Source organism: Ambystoma mexicanum, chromosome 4q (genome assembly GCF_040938575.1).
Source record: "Ambystoma mexicanum isolate Mex_15411 chromosome 4q, UKY_AmexF1_1, whole genome shotgun sequence".
Classification (NCBI taxonomy): domain Eukaryota; kingdom Metazoa; phylum Chordata; class Amphibia; order Caudata; family Ambystomatidae; genus Ambystoma; species Ambystoma mexicanum.
The window spans coordinates 724,539,746-724,557,231 of record NC_090928.1 but is presented as its reverse complement, the minus strand read 5'-3'; the positions used below and the strand labels follow the sequence as shown (position 1 = coordinate 724,557,231).

The 17,486-nt window shown below is 42.5% G+C and overlaps 1 protein-coding gene across 4 annotated transcripts in view; it reads right to left on the bottom strand.

Annotated features, from left to right (window-relative positions):
• LOC138467966 (synaptosomal-associated protein 25-like) overlaps positions 1-17,486 on the bottom strand; it is a 752,318-nt gene that overhangs the window by 141,837 nt on the left and 592,995 nt on the right. For 3 of the 4 annotated variants that reach the window (XM_069608316.1, XM_069608315.1, XM_069608317.1), the window contains 2 exons: positions 9,604-9,721; positions 5,499-5,618 (listed from right to left, as the gene is read on the bottom strand). In XM_069608316.1, the coding sequence (XP_069464417.1) occupies positions 5,499-5,618; positions 9,604-9,721 (238 nt within the window). Of the gene's footprint in view, positions 1-5,498; positions 5,619-9,603; positions 9,722-9,879; positions 9,998-17,486 lie in introns of all 4 variants that reach the window. The other variant, XM_069608318.1, reaches the window with a different exon arrangement.

Below are 17,486 nucleotides of genomic sequence, written 5' to 3'. Positions count from 1 at the left end.
CCTTCTTGGACAATTAGCCTACCATCTCTCATCAGTTAGATCCTAAGCCAAGGCCTCTTCTTTGTAGTTGACCTTGCTGACTGTTCTCTTCTTCTGAACTTTTTAGGGATTGAAGTTACATTGCTATCTTCGTCTGAAGTGTTATGAATAGGCCTTGTTTTCTGGTCTTGCACCACGTGTGAGGAGACCACGATTTGTCCATTCTGTCCTCCTATTTAGGGCTATTTGATTCTCAATTATACTGGGTGTTATTATTCTTCTTTGCCTCTAGAGACGTGGTTGCTCCGTCTTGCGTGTGCTTTCTGCATCCTTGATTGTCCAATGCTTGGCACTCGCAAATGTTTACATCTTTGTCTAATTTAAGAGAAATATGTCCTACGTACATGGCTTATCTTCTTCGACTTCTTGTGTACCTTGCAGTTGCTTCTTGCTGTGGCATCCTTGATCTTGAGCCGAACAAATATTCTTTGTTCTTGCATGGTTCTGCAATTCCAGCGCCTATTAGCACTGCAGCTTTGGTCTCTCTACCTGGGGCTTTCAGCTTACTATTATACAAAACACGACCTGCATTTTCTCAACATGGCTGCTTTATATGTTATATTTCCTATGTTTAGCAAGCTTTTATATGTTATTTCTACCTTGTGTTTCAGCGTATATACATCTACTGCATCTGTTCTCATTTATCTTCTCAGCGTATATGATTTCTTCACGTTTACATGTATGTTCACTTTGTTACTTCAGTCACATCTTCATTCTTTAATTATTCTTATATTGTTTCAGTGAGCCATTGTCTCTTCTCTTTATGACATCACTTTGCCCCTGTCAGACTACATATAGTTATTCTATGTTCAGTGGTGTCTGCAGACTTTCTTCTACCACTTCAGTTTGAGGGTACATTCAGTACGGTTGTCTGAGCGCATAACGTCTTTCATATCTTCCATGCTATGTTGGGACGATACCAGGTGTCATACACAGTGCTTTCTTGCTGCTCTTCCAATATGACGAGGTGAGGGGGTGGCCTCTATGAATGATGTGTACATCTGCTTCTCTACAGTTTAGTTACTCTGAACTGCTGGCTACCGAGCAGTCAGTATTATAGAAGCAGTTATGTTGATCAATATTGACAATCCTGTCAGCTATCAGCATAAGCTTCCCACAGAATAGGGATTGATCTGGTACATGTGTCCCACTTATACGAATATGAGCTTTCCATTAGGAAAAAAAAATAATAAGTCAATATTGGTTCAAAGTAGGGGTGTACCGAATAGTGAAATTGATATTCGGCCGAATACCGAATAGTTAATTAAAGTATTCGGTCGAAGCAGAATAGTGAGCCGAATAGTTGGTTTTCTAAATACATTTTCCAGCACATGAGAAATACTGCTTCGCAAAACAGTAAAGAACATGTGAATGCACGCATCATGGATGCACACATTCCGATGCCCTTTTCAACCCCATCTGAGCATTTGCACAAATAAGCAGGCATTTCTACACATTTCAATTTGCATCCTAAATTCACATTGATGCCCATGTAAATGTGTAAAAACAGAAACACATTACCCTTGGTCTGTATAGACCATTTTTGCTGCTGTTGTGTATTTTTTTGTGTGTAAGAGCAGAGGTTTGAAATGCTGCTGTCAAACTCGGAGGTGGACTGGGAACCAAAAGAGGCCCTGGAAATTATTTTAAAAGTGGCCCCATATTACACATTTTCTGCAGGCCTAACCCTTTTCCTATGGGAAAATGTGGAAATACCACACAAGAGGCCCAGTGTACCAAGCCCTACAGGCCAGTCTGCCCGTGGTGACACTGGCATTTGTAACCCATCTCTCAAATAGGGCTAGAAATGCACCTAAGGGGTCTTCACTGTGAAATGCAAGCAGGTGTAGCAAGGAAAGAAAGCAGGTGTAGCAGCAAGGAAAGCAAGCAAGCAAGGGTGGTGAGGAAAGCTACCCAGGGTGTCAAGGAAAGAGAAGCCAGGGTAGCAAGGAAAGGAAGTGTGGGTAGCGGAGGAAGCGAGAGTAGGAACCAAGGGAACGAAGCAAGGGTAGTGATGAAAGCAAGAGAAGCAAAGAAGGATAGTACATGAGATGCCATAAGGCACACAGGGACAGCATGCGGTGTGTCACACAATTTAAGTTGTGTTTTTAAAGCAAACTCGGACAACAAATGGAAGACAATAAAAGAGGTCGCCAGAAAAAAACATGTGCTTCTTGGAAGGGTGGTGTTTGCTTTAAGTGGTGTCTTCTTGCACGCATTGTTTCTGGCTTGGGTGAATGGGGTCTGTAATTGCACTGTTTCAATTTACTGTGAATATCGTTTTACAGATGGGCCTTGGGTGGTTGTAGGTCAAAGGATCGAAAAAAAGGATCAAATGGTAAAAGGATCAATTCAAAAGGATCAAAAACAAAAGGATCGAAAAAAAAAATGTGTACATTTTTCTTTTTTTGGGGGGGGGGTCCCCCAACCCCTGTTTTTGTGGTAAAAAAAACTTTTTTTAACTATACGAAAACCAAAAAAAAAATATAGACTACAAAAAAAAAAAATTGATCCTTTTGTTTTCGGCCCTATTGTGTCCTTTTACATTCAATCCTTTTACATTCGATCCTTTAACTGGACACCGCCTTGGGTTTTGCCTTGAAAGACACCAGGTTTGGTGGCCAGTATCATGTCATTCTCATTGTTCGCAAGCCAAGAAGAGAGAGTATGTGCAGAGCCAAAGCAAGTGGAGTGTCCGGCCATAACCCGTTGCTCAGGCAGTCCCCAGTACTACACACCAGATCCAAAGGGGTGTGCACCACTTGGCCTAAATATCACCACCCTCTGTAATCCTGATGGTGCACATATGGGCTGCATACTGTGGCAGAGCCTATGGGCAAAGAACATGCAGCCCACTAGTCTAGCCAATATACTGCGGCCATTAACAGCTGAGGCAGTGCATTTGTCTACCACACCGTCATCTTAACGGATGCCAGAGATGACATAGTGACCCAGACCACCTCCTCAGAGCCATGCAGACACTCTGTAAGAGAGATGCAAGCACTGCACATGGAAACGCAGCTCCGCACCTCACATTGGATCAGCACTGCTGTGGGGGGGGGCATTTAGGAGCAAAGATGTCAGGACGGCATGTACAGAAGTCAGAGACAGGACTTTCAAGTTCCAGGACTGCTGAAGAGTGAGCTTGGCACTGCATCCCTGCAGGATGAACTGTGCAGCATACACTTTCATACCATGGAATCCCGTCACAGATGGGATCCCGCAAGCACTCACCACGGAAAAGCACAAACCTTCAGCCCAGTAGACACCAGCACTGTGGGTGCCACATACGCTGCCAGTGAGAAATGGGTTACAGGAGTGTAGCTGAAGGTGGGCCTTTGCCTGCGCCGGCTATTAAGACTTCTGAGACCCACGGACCCACAACAGCTGGGGCGTATGATTCGAGACGGTTCAGCACCAGAGGCTATCCACAGGCTCTAAATGAAGACACAGGTTTTGATGGGATACATCTTTGTAAGGCTAGAGGCTGTGATGCAGAGAAGCACTGCCAGCCAGAAAACCTGGGGCAGGAAGAACGGCCAGCACAGGAGCCAGGGCCAGGAGATTGGAAGCACTGACCAAGCTTTTGTTTCGGGGAGACCTAAGTGGGCTGAGAAGCTAAAAAAACGGAGAACATACAAGCTACACTTACCTGATTCTGCCTCAACGTCTGTCTTTCCTCGGGCATTATCTTCGGCAGTCTTCTTCCGGTCTCAGCCTCGGTGCACTGTCCCAGTGCTTTGCAGTATTTTTCCTTGTGCAGCTTGCAGCAGCCAGTAAGCTAGCAGCTTACTGGCTACTGCTGCCTTCCCACTGTCCTACTTTCTAGGATTGGCTATCATCTCTCACACTGAGAGAAGATTGCTAATCATAGAAAGAGGACTTTAAAAAAAGACTTTTTTATTTTTAACCTCAGCTTTGAGTAAGTTTTCCAGGAACATTCGGCCAAAGCCGAATAACTGATTTTCAGCCGAAATTCGACCAGAGTCTTACTCAAAGCCGAAGTTCAGTACACCCCTAGTTTAAAGGGAGGAAACCAAACCATCCCTTCTACCCCTGAATAACATAGCTAGAACAATCTCAGAATTGTTAGTTACTGATATTTATAGGAATACATTGGGACCCATTATTAATGTTCCCCTTGAAGACATCCTCAAAAACACTGAAGGAGACTGCAGAATCTGTGGATCTGTGATGCTTTGACAGTGGACAGTTTTGCTGAAGCCTGGTTTCGCAGGTCTTGCTTTGGTGTTGCAGAAAAACATAATTATTGCACTTGTTCCCATCCACACTCTTCTATAATGTGGGGGACACCCCTGCAATACCTGCAATCACCATGAGCTCCCTCCATCTTCTCTCACCCCCCCCCCCGACAGCCCCACAAACTACCGTCTCCGGCAAGGCCATGCTCATTCCTTCCTATGACTCTGCTCGCTTATCCCTCATTCCTACACCTCGCTGGAGGAATTGAGACACAATGTTTCAACCCAACCTCAGCACCATCCCTGTAGTAGTTGCCTTTGCCATCACGCCACCAGAGCAGCCATTCGCAATTGGTGTATTTGCTATTGCCTAACAGGCCACGTATGGGAAAGCTTGCTTTTTGGGAAATATAATGCGCAAAATGTGGGTGGAACAGAATCTGCATCTGTGGGGATAGTCTTCCCTTGAATAACCATTCATGCTGAAAGTGACCTGATTTCTCAATGCACTAGCTAAGCCTCCACTCCTCCAGACATAATGTGCAGACAGATGTTCTTTATGGTGTTACAACAGTGTGAACACTTAGAGAGGCGAATGACATTGCAACAAATCCAACTAAAGTGGGAATCATCCAACCACCAAATAGCCAAATTGAACTAGTTTCTCAGAATATCCACAAGCAAAATTCAAGTTTTGATACCTTTTATTGCACTAACAAAATATTGTTCTAAGATTGCAGTTCCATAAGCTTTCAAAGTCCCAGAGACCTCTTAATCATATGGTGGTCATAAGACAAAAGGGAAAAAAAAGAAAACATACATTTCACCTGACACACTTCAACCCCTTCACAGGCTAACACGTTGCATCAACTTCAATATGTTTTGGAAAAAGGGCTTATCGGCACATTGTTGCTTCCTGCCTCAGCTCCCAGGCAAGTTTCCTGTACCTCAGGAAATGTTCTCAAAATGGTTTTGTATAAAGTAGCAAAATTCACAGGCTTCTTTCCCCTGTCACGGTGGTATGCTATTAGTTCCATTATTATACAAATTATGATAAAATTGAACGTATCTGAAATCCTTTTTCTTATCATGCTGGCTTGGCGACCACCAGAGACCCGCTCTTGCACTCATTCATCCCATACTCCCATACTCGTTGTTTTTGATTTTTCAACAAAGCAGCAACACTTGGAGGGATGCAAGTGGTACATGCAGGTTCTAGTAAAGTACACTGACGTTAGATAGCAAGAAAAGACTCACCTTCGGATAAAGCCACCAGTGAGGTTCATGCGCTCACGCTCGTCAACAATATGGGCGGGCTGGCTGGCTATGACGCCATCTTGATTATTTCCCCAGGCCTTTTTATCACCTGATTTAAGCCTGTGTGCAAAGAGTGTTAACAATAAAACAGACATTGAAATTAAAACCTGGAATTCACATTCCCCATCCTCTGGCAAAGCAATGCATGCAATTTCGTGTATCAATTATACTGTGAGCTGAAAAGTCACAATAATTTTGTGGCCAGAACCTCAAAGCGGTTCATTTAAAAAGAAAAAGTATGAGTGGCAAGCTCACTTGCACAGTAATAATATTTTTTCGGAAAACATTGAAATCATGCAGTTTATTCCATTGACATTTTTATATTTTCACACAAAACACAGAACAAGCTAGCAGACACACATGCAACACAACTGCCAAGTATCGTCACAGACATGCACTGTTTAGAGACATTTTTGTACTTGTTAATAAAGTAACAAGACAACTGTAGTGTAGTAGTTTGAGCTTCAAATCCATAAAGCTGGGTCCTAGTGTTAAATTATAAGGCAAAAGAACTGTTTTGGCTGAATAAGATAAGGGTGTTCTCATTTTCAATCCCAAACAGATCTGTCCATGAGCTGTGACCATACGTTGAGAGTTGATGTACACACTCTTGTCAACTAATTCCATGGGGCATAGTGTGATGAATGCAGGATAAAAAACAAGACAAACTAGCAGTCTATTGTAAAAAGGGATTGTCACTCTGTGGACCATCTTCATGCTCCAACTACAGGCCAAACTGCGTCCCACCAGGTGTTTTGGCCTACAGCCTAACGAGCATTGTCAATAGCGAGGGATCATTTGAGTTGTGGACAAACACCTGGACGACCACAGGTTGCCTACCGCTGAACTAAAGGCAGGAAAACAAAACAGTGGCTCTAAACAGGAATGCCACAATGGCTCATCTTGCACTATCAGCAATAGTCTTCAGAATGAGCTAAGTACAGACTACAAGGGACCTCCTATGGGCACGTGTACACTTGAGTAAGAATTGCAATGCGGTTCAGGAATTTCTTTCCCAACTGAAAAAGAAGTGCTGTTGACTGCATTGTCATACAGAGTATTAAAATTCAGGCATGCCTGCACTGGCAGTTGTTGTGTGCAGTGGGATTTTCAGACATTCTTAATCTTAAATGCTCCCAAAGTTTGTGATAGATTTTAAGAACACTTGAATCAAATTATTAGTGGCAAGGTGATGGATGGAAATTCTAGCAAATGACCACATCTGGGTTACATAATGATATCCAGGTCAGAGCATGTGTTAGGTTATATTTTAAATAATGTATTTTTAGGATGCAGAATTCACCCAACCGTGGCAGGTTGCTAAGATTTACGACTCCAAGGACAAAGAACTGGAAGGTGTCTTTTTGTGCATTAATGTCTTCAGTGTTTTCTGGAAGTCAGCTAAGATAAATTGGTTCCTAGTTGAGGTGGGAAGGCATTCCAAATATTTGCCCCTAGGTGTGAGAGGGTTCTCCCACCCAAGCAAAACAGTCAAGACTTTGGAACATCAAGAAACCTATATTAGAGATTTGATTGATATATACTACTTGCATCGATTGATTATGAAAGCAGAGATCTTCCTGTACATGGATTTATGGATTAGTCACATGACTTAGAAAGTAGATTGTTTTCTTATGGGCAACCAATGAAGGGTGTCCAGTGCTCCAGTGATCGAGGCATGCTATGGTTGTTTAAGAGCCATTTTTATTGCAGCTGACTGAATTTTCAATCTTGCTATTTCATAGTATGAAAGACCCAACAAAACCCATCCCATTGGATTAGTCCAGATAGAAAACAAACAGAGCTGACACTTCAGTGAGGATTTGTGGGTTGTCTTGATATTTAAAAGGACTTCATAGTATGTAGATGAACCAACAAGTTTGAACAATTTTTGTGATCCGTTGTTTACTGTCTAGAATCACATCAATAATTAATGTCTTTGCTTTTTGGGAGTAGACATGGGCGCAGTGTGTTAAGCCAAATATCTGGCATTCGGTTCTTGGAATGATTACCAATAACTTTAAACAACTATAAGATCATCTTTGTTAGGGTTCAGCTTTATTAAGTTCTGGGTCATCCATTGATCAACATGTTGTACACAATGTGGGGGTGCTTCTGAATGGGAAGAACCCTGAAATTGCATCTGAATTTGGGTGTCATCTGTGTAGTTGTAAAAACTGAACTCATAGGATCAAATGGTCTGGATTGGGGTACAATACATACATTAAGAATTAACAGGGATAGAGCCGATCCCTGGGGAATACAGCACTCAAGTAGAAGGGAGGAAAGTAGGGAGGAATCATTTGCGAATGCAAGCAGGCAACCATGATAGAGCGACACTGCTCAAAAGCCACACTTTGTATCTCTTTTTGTTGCAGCCTATGCAGGAGTGTGTCATGGCTTACAGTTTCAAACGCCACCAAGAGATCCAGTAGGATAAAGGAGACAGTGCCCCCCTTATCTATTTGTATTTGCAGAGGATGTATGCCATGGTGATTTTCATGGAATTACGCATCTGGGAAAATACCTGTTTGTCCACTGTCTTAGCGATAAAAGATGGCTAAGTCCTCGGTGCTTACATTTGGATTCTTTCAAAGAGAGGCAAGCTCTGCTTGATGAAAGACTTTGTAAAGTGTGCCATGCGGCAATGCATGCTTACTGGCGTCATTGCACAATGAAGCAATCCCTAGGATAGAAGGATTGTATAGACTTTCACTGTACAAGGGTCTTTGGGAGAATATGAACATTTACTGCTGAATACTAGCTGTTTTGTTGCAGTGTCCGGAGAGTCTACATGTTGTAGACAAGTATGTATTTCCAGATTACTCCCAAATATGTCAGCATACTATATTAGGGTTGCTGAGATTGTTTCCCCAGCTGTGAGATTTGAATGTCTTGACCCATCGCCATTCATGCAATTGTTGTACTCAAGTAGCAAATGTTTCCATTAGCTCCACAGTTGCTCCTGAATTTAAAGTCATGGAATGCGAAACTGGCTGTCATATTTATTTTTAAATCAGAAGATCTATATGATGATGCTTATATGCACATTATTGCAATTTTTTAGCTGATATTTCCAATAGGTTTCGATGGGTATCTTCAGAATTAAAATGCTAAGAATATATGCATTGCAATTAAACAAAATCAGCCCCCAAAACAAATTAAGAACTACATTTTAGTTATTTAAAATGTTAATACAAAATAAAGTTGACAGCATCTACAATTTACATGATGTCAATTTGAGTGGCTTTCTAAATGATTTGCAATAACTACTGCATGAGAACAAAATCATTTCTATGATTTGCTTGTATGTGCAATCTTTAAATTTCCACATTTCTACTAGAGTGTTGGGGCCCTTGTTGTGGGTGAATTGACCTTCTATACATTTCTAAAATGATCCAAGAATAGGGTGTAGTATAAACAAAGCCACCTCTAGTGACACTATTTGGCGCAGTTAAGAGACAAATAGGATGTTATACTATTTTTATCGTTATGCTTATTTACAAAGGATACATTTTTTCATTGGACGTCATGATATGATATGATTGGTTATTTATAGCATGCTTAATACCCAGAGGTTTCTAAGCACAGACCCGGGGATCGAACCTGTGTTACTCTGTGTCATCTTCATTCCAAGGCGAGCAAGTTGCCCCTGAGCTATCCTCAAAATCAATAACTTTTTAAACACGGACATGCAATCGAAAATTGGGGAATCAACTGGACAAGCATTAATGCTCAACGCAGTGATATATTTAATGTCTAAAATAACATAGAACATTTACGGTTCAGGATAAACACTATGAAAAATGTTCAAATGCTGAGTCATAGGCATGCCTTCGCTGTGCATTTGTTTGCCAGTATGCCTGATTTTAATGAATCTGTTTCCAGACGGTTAGTTTATGCTATGAAATGAATGTGTATTGGAGCAAGTATTGATCTCTCTGCATGCCGCATGCACATCCTGCCAATGTGTTGGGATGAGCCTCACAAGGCTTGGATGGTGGCCTTGGGTGCTCAAAGATTCAGGCAGGCAGGCAGCACCTACTTGTTACATGGACAGGCACAAAGACCACAGAATTTTCCTAGGTCCGTCAAATTCTTTTCTGCTTCTTTCATGTCCTTATTGATATTGTCCATCCCCTCTTCGATGCGCTCCAGTTGTTCTGATTAAACACAAGCATTGTATCTGATTAAACACAAGCATTGTATCGCCACAGATTGAAGCAGATGGAGAAGGACAAAGAAGAAAGACAAACTTCAGACATTGACTGTGACAAACATTGGACACCACAGAGCAGAGTCGGCAGCACCCAGTACCTACTTGTTACAAGGACATATGAAAAGACCACAGCATTTCCCTAAATCTTTTAAATTTTTCTCGGCCTCCTTCATGTCCTGGTTGATATGGTTCATGCCTTCTTCAACACGATCGAGTTGTTCTGGTCAGGACAAAGGGATGACAGTGTGGAATGAATAGAGTTTGTCTTTAGTAGAATATGAAAATGCCTATGGTAACCTGATGAAAGTGCCATACAGCAGCACATCAATGATGCATTGATGTGCTGATGTATGGCCCTTTCGTCAGGGACTGTAATACACTTCACTTAAAAAATGGTTACAATAAAAGTAGAAACGCTGTTTAAAATATTTAGAACGCATAAAAAGGATGTGGTGTAACAGGAAGTCCTAATTTCTCCACAGTATGTCCAAACAAGCAAAAATCAGTGTAATGAGAAAAAAGTTACAGGAAAAGGTTCTATGCTGATTATTTTCTTAAGTGATAATAAAGTACACTTTTAAACACAACTGAGCTACATGTTAATGGACATGTTTCATGTATTTATTTACTTTATTAAGCAGCAAAAAATCAAATTGCGAATGTTTAAATTCAACTTATAAGAGAAGATGTTGGCTCCAATTTGGTATATGAAGTCCTTTTAATTAGGCAGTAATGCCATGAGTAGTGGACAATAGCGGATGGCAGCGGGCCACAGCCCAAGTTAATAGTTCTGAGCACAGCAATGGTCTTTAATGTGGGGTCAGGGCCATTACCATACGGTACATCCCACCACTAGCAACATTAATGACGTTCTTACAAAGTCCGAGGTTTTAATGGCTTGTTTTTTGTTACAATAAAGGCTTGGCTCTGTTCATGCAAAGTTTCTTTCCACATAAAAGACTACAAACAAGATGGCTACCAAGAAAGCATGGCAGTATAAAAGTCATGTTTTTATTTATTTATAATTCAAGGGGAAACAGGGAAGGCTGGGGCAGCAAAAGGTTACTCAGAAAGTAGGCATTTGTCATTGAATTGGCTTCTCAAAGAAAACCAGCGCTGGAACTAATACATGTAATGTGCAAGGCTTTTGCAAACAGTTGTGCAAGCCATGGCCTCCAGAAATATACAAATGATTGAGAAAACCATGCGTTCAATCTGAAATTAATAGGCTTTGGGATTTCAACAAGATTACATGAGCACAGGCACGGGCATACATGAAAGATGCAATATCAATCTTTGCTTTTTCTGCCACATTAAAAGTGCTCGAGATTTTCATCAAACACTGTTGATCATGAGAGTTCAGACGAGACAACAAAACCAAATGGGGACATTGAGCACCCCGCTTTTGGATTGTAAACCACGGTTTCCGATTGTTGATGCATTGAGCATCTCTTCCCGGCATCCAACTGGTCAAATGTTGTGGCTTGACGTATGTATTAAATAAATCCAGGATAAGACAGACCATGTGGTCTGAAGGTAACCAATACAGACACATTTCAGGATGAGTGGACCATACCTTTGTGTCAATGACCGGAAGCTTTGCTACAAGGAGTTTTCTCTTGACATGTAAGTTTTTTGTCTCCTATGCTTGATATGAGGCAGACAAAGGGCCTCATTACACGGTAGGCGGTAAGGGATTACCGGCACCAGTAAGGGCACCGGTGCCGGTAATCCCTTACCGCCCTACTACGAGGTCCCTCAGCGGGTCCCGTCCTTAACGTGTGGTCAGACCACACGTTAAGGACGGGACCCGCTGAGGGACTTCAGAGCTAATAACGGTACCGCTAATAGCGATACCGTTATTTGCTCCTTCCCCATTCCCATTGAGCCCTATGGGGGCTCGAATGGGAATGGGGAATGGTAATTGGCATGGGGATTTACCGGGTCCTCCAGGGTCGGAATGACCCGGTATGTCCCCATACCGCCTACCCGGACCCAAAAGGCGGTAGGGGGTAGCCATGGTGCTAATAGTGCCATGGTTACCTCCTACCGTGTAATGAGGCCCAAAGAATTTAAAGGTAGGTGGCACTTAATTGACATGTATTTTAAACAAATATACTAAATGATTTCCCTGAATTCATCTTTGGTGATTCTTCTGTGAAAAGGTCCCTTCTGCGAGTGCTCCAAAACAACTCAGACATAATTTTGGCGCTATATACATGGAATTAAATAAGTGCAATTGCTTCGAGCAGGATGTGCAACTGTTTCGATTTCCATTTCGAGGTTAAGTCCATGCTTGTTCTCCTGTCACAATATGCTCTCGTTGGAAAATTACGTATTCTTTTAAAAACCTTAAATGATCTATTCAGCTATAACTGAAACCAGATATAACTGTTTCATTACCATTTTATAAGGCACATTTTTAACTTTGTTTAACGTCATTTGGCTACAGACAACAACTACTGCTCTTGCAGAGGTTTTCCAACACCTTATAGGAGGCAATACAGGAAATGTAAGCTTTTTTGAATTGCTCTGACATTATGCAGAAGTCCACTGCCTTGGATTAATATCTCCTTCGGAGACTTTAGGGTGCTGCTCTACTGCCAGCATTCTGCTGCCTCCTATGACCAAATTCACCAAGAGACAAGGTACAGATATCTTTCAAAGTAGGGACTTAATAAAAGAAATGCAGGGCTCAGCTCCACAAATGTAGCAGGAACAAAGAGGTTCCGTAAGGCATAGCCTTTATCCCTGATTGTGAAGGATTGCCATCAGGTAAGGGTGTTGAAGTCCTAGCTTTTGGATTTTTATTATATAATACAATTATACAGGTAATCATCGAAGAAAGGGTGGTCTGCTAATCAGATCCCCCTTTCATAAAGCACTATGCCAAAGGCACAGTGCACATGTGCCCTACTACATCATTTTCCTCCTTTGCAGCACCTGCCATTCAGTGGCACAGGGCAGGGTACAGGTCTCATGTGCCCTTGTTGTCAGCTGCTGTGACACAAAGTCATTGCAGACAGTTATTAAAGTCACATTAAATTGGTATCATACTCATGTCAATTCAAGGATTTGAGGGCAGCTATGGAAAGGCTATGTGGATTCATGTCCAGACTGCCTGCCTTGGCTTCAACAAGCAAGACAAAAAGCAGGACGGCTGCCTCTTTTGATCCTCTGGGAGTTTGGGTAACAACTCTCCTCTAGCCCAGGAAACTCTCAGCAGGCCCACCTCACACCAGGGAGTAGCATACCAAAGGGCCATTTGAAGTGGCCGGATTGGGAAGTGGGTGGGGAAGGAGTAGTCAGAAAGAGCAGAAGGAAACTGAGGGAAGGTTTAACCATCTTGCTTTTCTGTGGGGCTCCATCTCCTTTCTGTCCCTTCCATGTCCTGCTGGACAGAGCATTCTGGGTATGTTGCAAGAAGGCAATGGTCGCTTGTTGAAATGACAGGGATTGGACCACTTTCAGCATGCTTGCTGTTGTCCAATCCCCTGTGCCCTTTGGTGTTTATAAGGAAAGGGTATCTGACTCCTTCTTTGACTCATTTTCAATTTACATCGAGACATGGAGAATTCTTTGTACCTCTAGTGGGAGTGTAGTGCATTCCACAGTCCTCCAGTTCTGTGATGGCAAGTGGGCGAGGATAGAGTAGTCAGAAAGAGCACAAGAGATCAAAGGTTTGATTGTGGGTTGTGGAGATATGTAGGCACACAATTTGCACCTTTTTTGGCTATGTGCTTTTGTAAGGAATGGCAGCTAAGGGGTGAATACTTCCATACACATGCCATCCAGCCATTGCTGTATACGTTGTTTGGCTGGGGGACGATGAGGATGAATTCGGTCTTGGTGACGATTAGTTTGAGGTAGGAGTTTGAAATACATGATTGGATGGTAGGCAGACATTCATGGAGGTGAGCGATGTCTTGGGGGCCACTGACTTTAAGATACAGCTGAGGGTCATAAGCGTACTGATGGATGGCTATTTTGTGTTTCATTTTGGAGAGTTGCCAAGTGTTTCATATATAGGTTGAATATGATTGGGGAGAGGAAGGAACGCTAGAGAATTCCACAAATTATGGGGTGTCAGTTGGATCTGATTGAGCTCATCTGTATGGCCTGTTGATTGCCAGATAGATAGGGTGGGAACCATTGTAGGATGGTCCCAGAGAGCTCCATCCTGTCGGCGAGGAGGGAGAGGGGTGTTAGGTGGTCAACTGTGTTGAAGGCAGCAGAGAGTCCCCTGTGTCAGTGATTTCCCTTGCATCATCCACCATTTGGATTATTGCAGTCTCAGTGCTGCATTTGGGACATAGGCCAGGCTGATAATCATGTAGATGGCCAAGCTGGTCAATTTTTGCAAGTAATTGTATCTAAACTACTTTCTCGATAAGCTTCCCAATGCAACCTTGTGCAGGGTCTGTAATAGGCTAGGTCCTTTGGTTCAAGCAAGGGTATTTTAAAAAGTGTTCATATGAGATCAATATGTCTGGGAAGGCACCTTCTGTGAGGGAAGCATTAACAGTACAGAGGAGTGTGTTGAGCGCTGGGCCAGAGAGCTGTTTAATGATAGAGCTGAGGGAAGTCATCAGTGTAAGAGGTAGGTTAAAGAGAAGCAAGTGTGTCTGAGAGATCTTTAGGTGAGTGGAGGGTGAAGTCACTCAAGGAGGGCAGTGCCTGGGGGCAATAGAGAGGAGGGTCCCATCTGGGTTGAGTCATTGATAAGACTTCTGATCCTATAGGCTATCATCAGAATCCCATCATATTACTCCCACCTGTTTCTATCCAGTTGCCTTTTTATGCATTGGAAAATTATGCACAAAAGGATCAATTGTGCATACTTACTGTTCATCTTTTGCTTTGTAAATTGCATGCATTGTGCATATGTTCACTTTGTGCAGTTGTACTGGATAGAATCAATTTGTGTGAGTACATGTGATTTATAATTCTACCTGGGATATTTTTGACTTAGAGGCATTATGACGATGGGAGCCATCAGAGAGCCAATAACAGGAGGAAAGAGATTCCATAGAAACCTTATGCATGATTCACAAAAATACCTTCTTAGAGACTGTACTGCATGAACATAGCCGTTTAGGGTGTGAGAGACTCAGCTGGGGCCTATACACAACGAGGTGGTTTTGCTCTAGTTGTCTCTGACGCACCCAAACCCACCATTCCAGGGATGTTGAGCCAGTTATAATTGTTTGTTTTAGTCAATTGGTTGCTTATAAATATTATATTAGAATCAAAATGCATTATGTAGCAGACTGTGATTGTGACTGTATAAACAAGCAAAAAAGACCACTTGCTACCCAACTTCCCTACACACTCTCAGAGAGGTGGTTATTCCTATAAGTGATTCTTATTTTCACTTGGCTGCATTGATCACATAAACATAGGTATTAACAAAAATATTTTTTAATTCATATTCAAATCGTTAAAACGATCATCTGTAGACCCAATACATCAATGATCTGGCTAAAATACAAAGCACAAATACACAGGTATATCAGCGTTATCTCAGAGTACTTCAAGGTTTTGGTCAAGGCATTAACCTTATACATTTCACAGAGATGTATTGAAAACACCTAGTTTGGGTAGATAGATCTCTTATATGGGGCAGGGTTTCAAGAGGTTGCAAAGTGAGGAGTTACATCCGTCCAAGAGATTACAAGAGGTTGCATAGTGAAAGAGGTACATGCGTCCAAGTTGTACAGGGCAGAACAAGGGATGGAATGGGTAGTTGGCTGGGTGAAAGGGTCAGGCTGCTTAGGTGGTAAACGGTGGGTGGGAGTTAGGAGAAGCCCTGTGTTTTTAGGGCTTGTGGAAGACTCTTGCACTGCATTAGTTCATCTTCAGTGTGTCCCATAAATGACTGTCTTCCCCACATCACCTCCTCTATTTCTTGAGGCGGCTTCACCTTTGCAACCGGAGATAACCACCATCAGTGTGGAACCAGGAGTCCATACCGAACAGTTCAAAAGGGAACCAGGCCACCCGCTGTGCTAAAGACTCAAAAGCGACAATGAATATGCGAGGGAAGGGGAAGATGGTTACAATTACTTCTGTATCAGGGGATAATACTCACCTGTGTGCCCTTAATAACCTCTCGGCTTTCCAGGTATTAGTTTTCTTTTATTAACGTGTTTATTGTTAGAATATGAATGGCTCAGCGAAAACAATATACATTTTCAAAGTTTGCTCTAGTGCCAATACCGTTTCATATTAACGCTTGGGCAAACTTTGCCCTGGTGCAAAAATGCAGTCAAAAATGTATCTTTTTTGCACTAGGCCAAGTTTTGACCTGGTACTTACACCATAGTGAACTTCACTTGTCAAGGTGCAATGGTTTTCTAATACGTCCCAGTGTTTTTAGAAATCCGGCAGAGTGTGACCTGGTACTAATACTGCGAACACTTGCAAAGTAGCACTTTTAGAAGTTGCCACCTGCTATGTAGAACTCATCCAGTTTCCTGGACCAGTTCTAGTGATGAGGAAAAGCCACAAAAATGAGGATTTTACAGCCTAAACTATTTTACAATATTGACATGTGTTCAGCTAGTAAGCCAGGAGAGGGCAAAGAAGAGGAGAAACCTGCAAAGAAGAAATAGACCATCCCACACAACTATTCCTTGATCTATGCGAGAGCGAAATGCACCGAAGGAATCCGGGCTTTCTAACTCCCTTAACTCACGCATGCGCCAAGAGCTCCTTCATGTGCCTCTTGCCCTATCATTCCACTTCCAAGCAGGTCTGCTCGGATGTTATTTGAGCACCACTTTGCCCAAAAAGGCTGTTAATAGACAGAACATAATTAGGAGGAAAAGAAGGTGAAAAGTATTTTTCAGATTTTCTTCTAGATTTTAAAATTTCCGGGAGGCAATACTCAGGAAACTCCCAGAGAGTTAAGAGGACACATACCAGGGAGCAAAGAAGCACAAGCTGAGGGACCGAGGAAGATCCAGGGGGATAGGCAACAATCTCCTCTTAGGCAGACACACTCTTTTGGTCAGTGAAGGGGTCGGGGCCCACGCAGAAGTGACCAGCGTGGCCTTCGCCATGAGTCACAGGGCAGACTCGCTGCTACAGTCACTGGTCTTCTCAGGCTCTGGTGAATTGTAATGCATCAACAAATGTCATGCCGTCCTTCCTCGTATCCCTATTCTAACCCCACCTGCTAATACAATAAAGCAATATTCATGAGCAAAATGTGTTGATTCATGATATGTGTATGGATTAAATCCACATAAGAAACTATTAGACCAAGGGCTACTTAGCTTACTTTTGAAGCACGCTTATGCAATTAAGTTATTATAACTCAGCAGACATAGAAATAGGAATGTATAGTCAACACATATTTATGTGGTTGGAGCCTCCCCTCTGTTCTCTACTGTAATATAGCTGTACATACTTCCACATTTTAGGGTTATCCCTCGCGTTACATATTCTAACGCCCCAACCTAAATCAAAGCTCCCCAACCTAACCCCCTCCCATATCCTCCAGACAGCTAGCCCAGGAGCTCGCTACCTGCCCCCACCTCCTGGCTCCCCTAGTTCTCTCACTCTCGAGCCTAACACCCAGCCTCCTATACAGCTTCTAAGCCAGCAATGTTCTTGTCTAAATACTATACTAGAAACGCTACATTAATCCAGGCCCTCCACTAACCTCCCCGCCACATTGCTAACTTAACGCCTAGCTTTCCTTA